Raw genomic sequence first — 10,139 nt, forward strand, 5'->3', positions numbered from 1 at the left:
ATTGCTATGTCTTATTGTGAATGCAAACATTTGGTTTTGACTTGAGAAAGCTTAATCAATTCTGTGAACCCCGACTAACTAAACTTATTATTAAGTACTACTTGAGAAGTGATTAATCCATTTTTATAAAGTATTTTAGTGAAAAATAACCCTAGTCCCTTAATTGTTTCAAAGTCAAGTTGATTTTATATTAGGGTTAATACAAATTTTGGTCCCTCAAATTTTAAACGTGCAGTATTGGTCCCTCATTATTTCCGTTTGAGTCTGTTGGTCTCTGGGTTACTGACACTGTTAAAATTGTCTGATGTGGCATTAACACCGTTAATTGCTGAGGTGGACACATTAACTGGCTTAAATGTGGCATATGACCTGGACATAAAAAAGAAAAAAGAAAAAGAAACCACATGCAAGCAAAATCAACACGCACGGACGGCCACTAACTAAACACCCACGCACGGACGCACACGACAAAAGCAAAACGCGTGCCACTGGAAGGGGAAAAAAAGGGGAAAGGGCTAGGTCAAGAGGACCCACTTGTGTCGGCAATTACTGACGTGGCCATCGCCAGAAAAGTGAGTTCACCGGTGGCCATCATGGGAAGAAGTTGTATAAGCTATTTTCACTTGCTTCTGTCTGTTGAAAGGTGAGGAAGAAACCGTAGATAACCATTGTGTTCGTAGCTTTCTGGTTGAAAGGTAAGTGCTACAATGTCATGCAAAGATCAACCTTTAAATGTATTGCTTGAAAGTCTTGTCCTCTTTATCCAGCAATCTTTTCGAACAGAAGCATCCTACTGAATTTCTACTACATCAGCAATTTACAGAACAACACTACATTCACCATAACAACTACAAATATAACACGTTCCAATTTCTTCATCCTTCTTCTCATATCATCACTATTTTTCTTCATCTTCTTTAACTCCTCCAACATTGGATTCTCAACCAGTGCATCAATCCAATCAAAATAATTGCATGACCATTGCTCCTGAAATACAAAAATTCACACATCCAGGAACTCAAACAAATATAAAAATTCACACATTTAGGAACTCAATCAAATGCGACAGAAAATTTTTTTCACCAACTAACCTTGTGATTTGAGCACTTAAGAAATCTTCTACCATAATTTTGTTCAGTCCATGAAGTGAAGACTACAATATCATCCCCGCATCTGCATTTTTCACATCCTTTTTTTCCCATCTTTCTACCCACAGTCAATGCCAACGAATTCCTACTAGAAGCCATTCGGTCTCACCACAACCTAAGTTGAATTAGATGTTGAAGATGGGTAGAAGACAAGATGGAGAGATATTGCAAAAATTGAAAACTTATACCAACAACTTACCCTTCCTCGCCTCTGCCAAATCTTCGTCACCTTCATGAGATCTATGTTGCCTTCGCCGTATCTTTGTCCTCAATAAACTAATACTTGCACATCAAATCTTTGTTGCCTACACTAACGGAGATTTCATCTGAACCCCTTAGTCCCCCCCAGTCCCTTTTTCTTTCTCTTGTGGAGATTTCGTCTGAACCCCTTCCCCCTTCTTTTTCCTTCCAGTGTTCCTGTGCGTAATTTGCTTTTGTGGTGTGGGTCTGTATGTGTGTGTTTAGTGAGTGTCCAACAGTGCGTGCATGTTGATTTTGCTTGCATCGAGTTTCTTTTTTTTTTTTAATGTCCAAGTCATATGCCACATATAAGCCAATTAATATGTCCATAAGCCAGTTAATATGTCCACCTCAGCAATTAATGGTGTTAATACCACATCAGACAATTTTAACGATGTCAGTAACCCAGGGACCAACGGACTCAAACGAAAATAATTTGAGGGACCAATACCACACATTTAAAATTTCAGAGACCAATACCAAAATTTGTATTAACCGTTTTATATTACCTTAAATCATTATTTTCTTAATTTCATTTCACAACTCTTTTACAATATTTATCTCACTTAACCTAATCAAGAACACATTTATGATTTTTAACTCATCTAGCCTTGGTCTCTTAGAGAACGATACTTTTTATATTAATTACGATCCGTCCGCTTGCGGTTTAGCTAATCGGCGAACACACTCATTAGTCAGTATTCATTGAGTGTATAATACTAGGAACGCTTTTATATCTCATATATATATATATATATATATATATATATAACAACCTCAATAACCGAAGCTAAACTCCAGAAAAAGGCGAAAAATGGCAAAAGAGAGTGATGTAATAGCACAACGCAGAAATAGTTCATATATAACCAGTCAACAGTTCTTGTACAAACCCTTGTGTATTATAAGATATGCTTCAAGAATACAGTAGCCTAGAACATGTAGAAATAAACAATTTATGGGGGGGTCCAAAAACCCAAGCTAAGAAGCGGATTCAAAAAGTAATCCCTCTGCGCCACTGAATTCAACATGAAAATCTGTTGAATTTAGGCTGTAATTTCAATCTGCCATGACAATAACTGACGACAATTCTGTTATATGCTGTTTCAGTTTCAATTCGCCATGATCAAACTAGTCATCCATCATTACAGGCAAAATATTAACTAACAAAATGCTATTCACCATTTGTATCCGTCCAACACAGGTTCAATTGGAACATGAAGGAGGTAAGCGCCAGGAGAAACTTTCCTGTCGTGATCCATCCGTGTCCCAACAAGATACCTGCAGAATAAGTCTGACGAAACTAATTAGTTACACAGTAGCATGTGCACGCGGAAAGGACAGCTGAGCAGTGATCAATCCCATTTTTCTTTTCTCTTTTTTTTTTGGGGGGGGGGGTGTGGTTTCAAAATTGAGCAATCCGATTAAAACCAGAGTAAATAATAGATTTCCCAGTAGCTGACCCAATCAGATATCAAATTCCAAATATCAAAGCGCAGCAACGAAACTGAAGACCACTCTATAATAAACTGAAGACCGCTCCACTGTCCAATGAGAGCCGAATTCCAGAGTAAAAATGGATTGATATGTATCATATTAAACAACTGAAAAATTTGGAATTCGATGAAAACACACCAGCATTATGAAAGTATATTTCCAAGTATTTGTTCATAACTTCATTATAATAAAGAACCATGTCAAACAATGAAGACAAATAATTGAAATCAGAATTTCTCCTCGCTACATTTAGATTTTCCAAGGCATGGCAATGTCCCGCTAAAGCTTTTGTGATTCATTAATATTGTACGTTAAAAAAAATATTTACATTTATTGATCAACTATGATTACCGGTACTTTTGCCAAAACACAAGAACCATTATTACCGTGTAGGACAAAGTAATGGATCTTTCAGATTCCCTGAAGAACTCGCTGAGGATCCAATTGCCCACTACAATAACTAGAGGGAACGGCCGAAAGCTCTAGTCTCCCTCTCCATTCTTCACCAGGTTTTAAAGTGATAGATTTTTCAACAGCAGCAGCCTCTACACAAAGCATATGTTTATAATCATCATCCGCAAAATCAGCCATAGCCTTTGCTTTCTTATCCCAGGGGTTCCATACCACTGCATATATGAAATAGGCGTGTTTGTGTGTGTGTGTGTGTGTGAGAGAGAGAGAGAGAGTTATATCAACAGCTACTGTAGTGAAAACAATTTCAAACATCAAACTCTAGAAAGCAAACCATATTTTTATAATTACAATTCTTAAATGTGGGGGCATACAATTCAATTGTTGCAAAGTTTACGAAATAGACTACTTAGTAGACAAAGCTGTTGTGTCAGATGAAGCTATCATTTTTGTTCTTCAGATACTACCATTTTTTTTTTTTTTTCAGGGATGGCATTTCGGAACCTCATGTCGTAAAATTTCAACTCAATAAACATTTCAGATCATGGCATCAAATGTATCAAGTTTAAATCGTAGAAACGTCATCATTTAGCTTATGTAAGCAGTGCTATGCTTGAAACCGATAACGCAGAGATGAAGATGAAAAGCAGAAAACTCCTCCAAGCGAGTCTATTTACGTATCTATGAACTACAGTAAAATATTCAAAATTCCCTATTTTGGTCATTGAAGGCTAGTGTTCCATTCTGGTATTCCATATTTTTTTATATCCCCTTAGCTCCTTCATAGTATGATTTCAACCCAATTTCACCCATGTGATTCAAGCTATTTTCACTTCCTTGCGCTGTGACTGACAAGTTAATATTCCACTACCCTGAGTTTGGTTCTGTCAGCACAAAATTATCCCACAGTTTAATTTTATTAAATATTATGAACCCCCCCCCCCAAAAAAAATAAAAATAAAAATAAAAGTCCTATCAAGTTTTCCAAAATTTATTACAATTCCATCTCATATAATTCAACCCTTTCTTTCCTGCCAAAACACACAATTCTTGGCCCATCCTCAAATCTTATCTAATTCCCCATTTTCTCCCAAATTTCACTATCACATCAGAATCTCCAACCCCTTTCTCAGACTGAACTCCCCATCTCAAAATGTGAGATCCCCAAAATTTTTTCAGTTCGATCCTAAAATCCAAAACCCCCGTCCAAAAAAAAGAAAAGAAAAAATTCCACTCTCCCTATTCTAGCCTAAACTGTTGAATTAAACATCCTTAATTTATTTATTCCCAAGTAAGCTCTTCAAATTCTTGTTGCCGCATCCTCAAACAGGATTTTTGTTTGATTCTTCAAATATAAATATTTGACAGGAGAAATCACCAGCCAGTAAATTTTATAAATACAACTAACTTGGGCTACGATGTTGTTGGAACAGCGTAAATATGTGATAGCTATTTTAAAATAAGTGTTTTGGTCACAATTGGCTACACTAGCTGATTGAAACAGGGAAGAGGGAGGAGGGGGCGAAGAGAAAAGGAGGAGAGATAAAAGAAAGAAGGAAGTAACGAAATTGAGGGAGAGTGCACACAAAATTCTCATCTTAATCCAATTCATCAAAATGGCCTAACAACTTAGAGCTTAGGGCTATTTAAAGACCCCCATTATTATTATCTAAAATAATAAAATCTAATCTAAATCAATTAAAAAAGATAATATAAAGATAAATAATAAAATCTAGGGTTAAGATAATATTTAGTCCATCAAATTTGCCCTCATTTTAGTTTTGGTCTCTCAAGTTTCAAATCATAGGTTTTCGTTCCTTAAGGGGCAAAATGGTCCAAGTTTTTATTGGATTATAAGGACCAATGTTTTAAATAAAAAGAAACATGATTTGAAATTTGAGGAACCAAAACCAAAATGAGGACAAATTTAAAGGACCAAAGTTTGTATCAACCCTAAAATCTAAAACATTCCTAAATAAGATAATCATAGATAAGATAGAATCACAGGATAATCTTAATCCAAACTAAATTTACTTAGATCAATTTCTTGAATATCATGCTTTGAGATTTTGGCGTGTGGCATAAAAAATGCTTTAGCGATAGAGTAGCCTTCTGTTGGATGCCTTGGTCTGCAACAAAAGTAGAGGGGACTACCTAGGAGAAGTAGGTTGTCATGTTGATTTTAAGGGGGGTTAAGGGTAGTTAGCTAGGGAATTAGTGCAAGAGGTAGTTAAGCAAGATATTGTTAGGAAACCTATCCACACCTCTTTTATAAATAGGGAAGCGTATGCAAATGCAATGGCTGAATGAATTCTGTTGGTCAATTTATTTCTAAAGCTTTTATCATGTATTGCAGGTCAAAGATTTCTAAGAGTTAGGTCGATTGTTCTCCTAGAAGACAGCTAAGAGAGTTGTTCATAGGAAGCAGGTCAGAATCTGGGGAGATGCTTGCCTGGAAAGAATGTTGCCAGAGAAAGTGTTGGTTGCTAAATTTTTTAACTGGAGTTTTGATACCACGAGTCACGATGCTTTGTCTAAGTGTTTAGGTTTACAAGTCTGGATATGTTTGTTTCAATTTAATTTATTGCTATAATCTATTTGGAAGAAGCTAAAGTTTGACAAACTTCAGCCGGCCGAGTGCTATAGTGTGAGTACATGATGACTAAGCTAAAATAAATGTGCTGATACTCATAGTTTGGACTCTTCCTAGTTGCACTGCCAGTGTGCTTAACCTAATTAATGATTATAAATGGATAGACAAGGAGCCTTGCTTAGTAAGTAAATGATCTCATTCAAATTACTTTTTCGTTCTTTTTCTCTACTTGATAATACTCACCAGCATCAGGAAGTCCATCTTTACGTAGCACAAATGTTCTTTTTTTCTCATGATCAAGAATTGCAATCTTTGTGGGAGTGCTGAGATATATCTTGTCCACCTATGATGCCAAGAAATGCCATAAAATCAAAACTTATTACATACCGATAGGCAAAGTGGGTACAGATATATGCAAAAAGGGTTTTCCTTCTAAAAAAATTAAGATAAAAATGATTACGGGCTGGCTGCAGCCAATGTCCACGCATGGAATGGGAGGCATGAGTTGAGCTATCGTGGACAATGAGCAGTGGTTGAGAAAAGAATACACATGTGATATGAAAGAAAGGAAAATCAAGGGGAAAAAAAAAATCAAGATAGAGCTGCTGCAACCAGCTTCCAGGTCACAGGCAGTTGGCTCTGAGAGTGATCAGCACTAAACAGGACCCATTTTTGCATCTCTTCAACTTTGCAGAAGGGGAGAAAACAACTTACTTCAGATTCAAACGTTAAAGCATCCCCCTGTTCAGTAAAACGCTCCTTGTTCTGCAAGTTGTCAAGATAATCCAGCGTCTCTAATCCCTCAACCCGAACTTCACTGAATACAAGCAAATAATGAACTAGTAAGAAGCAAGTCAACTGCTAGCCACAAATATATCTATTCCTGAGATTAAAAAGAAGGTAAATATATGAAGAGTGATTAAGTTAAATTAGAATTAAAAAAAAAAAAAACATAACAAAACATATATATACAGAATCAAATAAAATTCATCAGGTAAATTTTGATAAATTAACAATAGCCTGCTTGAATATTTCACAACATATAAGGAACATTTTTGTTCAAGTGTATAATACTGAAAATTTACATTGACAGAGCTATAGGATTTGAATGCCGCAAATTTAATCCCAGAAGTTGCAATTGCAAATTATTTTGACGTCAACGAAATTTCCAAATATGCATATCAATACTAGGGACCTTCATTTAATAAAGAATATGACAAGTTGAAACCAAAACTAGCTTTAAAAGTTTCTTGACAAAATTTCACATCTTAAGCCTGCGACAGATCTAAAAAAATTGCTGAACTACACCCAGGTTATAAAATGATATGGTTTTCTTCGCCTTTTAATACTGATATTGTTTAGCTCTTGACTGAAAGTTACTTTCAAGAATACCAAGACACAAGAAGAAAAGTACAGGGAGTTCAATCAGGCACCCATACAATATAACCAACCTCATCCCCCTGCCAAGACTTATAAGCTAGTGGTTGAACTCAGCTTTTATCATAAAATTCACTCTTGGAATACAAGTGGGATGAGACAAGCATTTGGACCTACATTCTGAACACCTATAACAACTAAGAATTACGAGTTTACACTTCAATAAGTTTCAGCACAATATTCATAAACAATCTTTCCACAGAAGCAGACTGAACAAAGTGACAGAGTGATTTGTAAAATTTGACATGCTAAATAAAAACAATAATATAGAGGAGTAAGGAAAACTTGTTTCAAGCACTTTACCTACCTTATGTCTGACACAGAGAAATATGTATGATAAGCAAATGTGAATGAAAATGGCTTCCCATCAGGATTTGTATTCCTAATCCGAGATGTTAACATCAGGTCTCCTCCTGGTCCAAGAGCTACCCTAAGACGGAATTCAAAACTAAATCCAAACAGAAAAACATATAACATCAGAAAGGCTGTAAATTAGAAATCCAAATAGCGAAAAATTAAGAAAAGCAGTAAAAAGCATGTGATCCTAAACATCAACATAGTGCTGAAAGTCTCTACCCTCTCTATATATACCTGTGAGGCCAAATCTTTGCATCTTCTTCAGAGGGTTTAAGGATCAAATCAACAAAAGCCTTGCTGGAGGTATTTGCTGGGAAAGGAGGAGGATCAGTGTCAATGGCCCAGAACCGGTTTCTTGCGAATCCATGCTGCTCAAGTGTACCATGGTTTCCAAACTGCAATTACAGTGCAAGTTTCCTTGAACATGTCATTAGGAATTTAATAATCATTATAAAGCATTTTGAAGAAGGGAATTTAAAAAACATTTATCTCTATATTCAGATTAGAAACTAGGACTTTCAATTGCATTAATAGCTACTAAAGATTTCAACATAGTTTCAAAGATAGTGACTTAAATTGTGACGTTAGAGTTTCACAATATTCCAGGAATTTCATCAACAGGGTATCCTACTATGGGTTATCCATGAATTTCCCAAAAAAAAAAAAAGATTCCTAGAGATGATGTTAGGGTTTCTTGCTATGGTAAAATCATGATTATTAGGAACTTAATAACAGAATCATTTAGTGTATGCCAGAGCTTAAGTTTTATGTTTACATATATATTAAAACTTAAAACTGCATCTATCAATTTTATCTGCTAACTTTTCTACCCGTCCTCCACGTTTTCCTCCTCTCCCAAATGGCATTGTCACAACAAAAGCAATTATGGGAACTATATATCCCGAAGAAATACTTACTTGAGGAAAGCATATTGGAATCCCTCCTCGAATGGACTTTGGAGGCTTAAATATAGCCTGTAAAAGGAACATGATAACACTCCATCAAGAGATACAAATTGAATGACTCCTAATAGAGGTTATTTATCTATCTTGGATTCCAGTCATGGAGTCATTAACTGGATGTTAGCACACAATTTGTAGATCTAGTGGCTCTCCACATTCCACAAAATTCCTTAATATGCTTAGACAACAGCCAGAATATTAAATTTCAAATGCATAGTCCTATAACATTACACATTAACTAGGAAGGACACAAGTGTATATAACTGATATCACTGTATACATTTGGACGAAAATAGATAAAAGGCATTTTATTCATTTTGTTTGAGGCATTCCTGAAGCTGAAAACCGCTAATACAATATTTTAGAATAATTGCAGTAAATTTTGATAAAGAAAATTGAAGGAAGCTCTGTCAAAAGCTCCGTTTAAAAAAAAAAAATGATCAGATAAAATCCTAACTGCCTTTCACGCATGGCTTGCAGCATATCATCAACTCCTAACTTGTGATGTAGCTGCCAGTGGATGTTCAGAACTTAAGATCTACGCAAAGATTATTTGAAATGGGATTGTCGTATTAGCATCAAGAGATGACAGCATTTCATAATCTTGCAGCTATTGAATATTATCTGAAAAGCCGTTTCATCTTATACTCTGACTGAAGATGCTCATAAGGAGGGGAAATTGAATTGGCAAATCCTCACTCAAATGGTGAGATCTGAAGTATAAGATTAGGAACAGCTAACAGTTTTTATGCGAGTGACGAAATAAAAAACAATCGAGTACTGACCTTGCTACTGAGGAAAAGCAGCTCCTCCCCATGGTCATTCTTCCAAGAGGTCACATGACCACCATATAAGTACACCTGAAAGCCACGATCAATGAAATAAAAATGTCGCCGCAGTGAACATTTTATTAGTTGTCCAACTATAATGACAGATATCACAGGGAAATCCTGATCCTAATTGATCGGCACTCTCCGACTGAGAAGAGCACAAAATTGGACTGAATACGACATCGGGAAACCAAAAATGACAACAGATAATCAGGAATCTGAAGGAATGCATGAATCCGTACCAATAAAGCAAAATCAAGCATCGGATCAGTTCAAGCACCTTAACATCATACTAGAAATTGAGCAGATGCAGATATTACAGAAACAGACAATCATAAGAGACAGAAAAATAGATGAACTCAAGAGAAAATGGAAGACGAAAAAAAAACCTCAGCGGAGCTGCCCCGGGACTCACGAAGAAGGACCTTCTCAAGGCCATTGACGCCCTTGCAGAGCTGATAAGAAGGAGACGAAGAAGGGATAATTAGACTTGGAACTGAAGAAGCAGATGAAGGAGGAGGCTGTTCGGTGCTCATAGCTGGTCGCTGGCTTTTTCCTCTAGTTCACCACCACCATACGATACTCAAATTACGCAAAAAATGCAATTCTGAAACAAACTACGAGCCTGCAACTGCAAGAGCCTCTTCTATGGCTCGTTCTATTTCTT

The 10,139-nt window shown here is 36.2% G+C and overlaps 2 protein-coding genes across 4 annotated transcripts; both read right to left on the reverse strand.

Moving 5' to 3' along the window:
* Positions 1–248: 248 nt before the first annotated feature.
* Positions 249–1,247, reverse strand: LOC114711156 (uncharacterized). Its single transcript, XM_028895510.1, has 3 exons — positions 1,092–1,247; positions 809–987; positions 249–369 (listed from the first exon to the last, which is right to left on the reverse strand). Exons 1-3 carry the CDS (start codon positions 1,245–1,247, stop codon positions 249–251), a joined length of 456 nt encoding a protein of 151 aa, XP_028751343.1.
* Positions 1,248–2,240: 993 nt separating this feature from the next.
* Positions 2,241–10,125, reverse strand: LOC114711154 (putative glucose-6-phosphate 1-epimerase). Of its 3 annotated transcripts, none has more exons than XM_028895508.1 (9): positions 9,862–10,125; positions 9,428–9,502; positions 8,598–8,654; positions 7,915–8,075; positions 7,631–7,771; positions 6,601–6,703; positions 6,130–6,229; positions 3,291–3,508; positions 2,241–2,666 (listed from the first exon to the last, which is right to left on the reverse strand). In XM_028895508.1, the coding sequence occupies exons 1-8, from the start codon at positions 10,006–10,008 to the stop codon at positions 3,294–3,296; spliced, it is 999 nt and encodes a 332-aa protein (XP_028751341.1). In that variant the 5' UTR covers positions 10,009–10,125; the 3' UTR covers positions 2,241–2,666; positions 3,291–3,293. The 3 variants fall into 3 exon arrangements, with proteins under 3 accessions (XP_028751341.1, XP_028751340.1, XP_028751339.1); XM_028895507.1 differs by having other exon boundaries at positions 3,269–3,508; XM_028895506.1 differs by having other exon boundaries at positions 2,241–2,679; positions 3,269–3,508.
* Between the last annotated feature and the right edge of the window lie 14 nt (positions 10,126–10,139).

The sequence above is a fragment of the Neltuma alba genome, unplaced genomic scaffold (genome assembly GCF_004799145.2).
Source record: "Neltuma alba isolate B1F8T4 unplaced genomic scaffold, ASM479914v2 tig00011280_pilon, whole genome shotgun sequence".
Classification (NCBI taxonomy): Eukaryota; Viridiplantae; Streptophyta; class Magnoliopsida; order Fabales; family Fabaceae; genus Neltuma; species Neltuma alba.

What these genes read in the sequence shown, in the direction of transcription:
- LOC114711156 (XM_028895510.1), bottom strand. Translation starts at nt 1,247, where the DNA reads ATGGCTTCTAGTAGGAATTCGTTGGCATTGACTGTGGGTAGAAAGATG. An exon ending in TTAAGTGCTCAAATCACAAG is followed by an intron (nt 988 to 1,091) that starts GTTAGTTGGTGA and finishes TTTGTATTTCAG; the next exon opens with GAGCAATGGTCATGCAATTA. An exon ending in TTGTTCTGTAAATTGCTGAT is followed by an intron (nt 370 to 808) that starts GTAGTAGAAATT and finishes TTTTATGTCCAG; the next exon opens with GTCATATGCCACATTTAAGC.
- LOC114711154 (XM_028895508.1), bottom strand. Translation starts at nt 10,008, where the DNA reads ATGAGCACCGAACAGCCTCCTCCTTCATCTGCTTCTTCAGTTCCAAGT. An exon ending in CCCGGGGCAGCTCCGCTGAG is followed by an intron (nt 9,503 to 9,861) that starts GTTTTTTTTTCG and finishes CGTGGCTTTCAG; the next exon opens with GTGTACTTATATGGTGGTCA. An exon ending in TTCTCTGTGTCAGACATAAG is followed by an intron (nt 6,704 to 7,630) that starts GTAGGTAAAGTG and finishes GCTTGTATTCAG; the next exon opens with TGAAGTTCGGGTTGAGGGAT.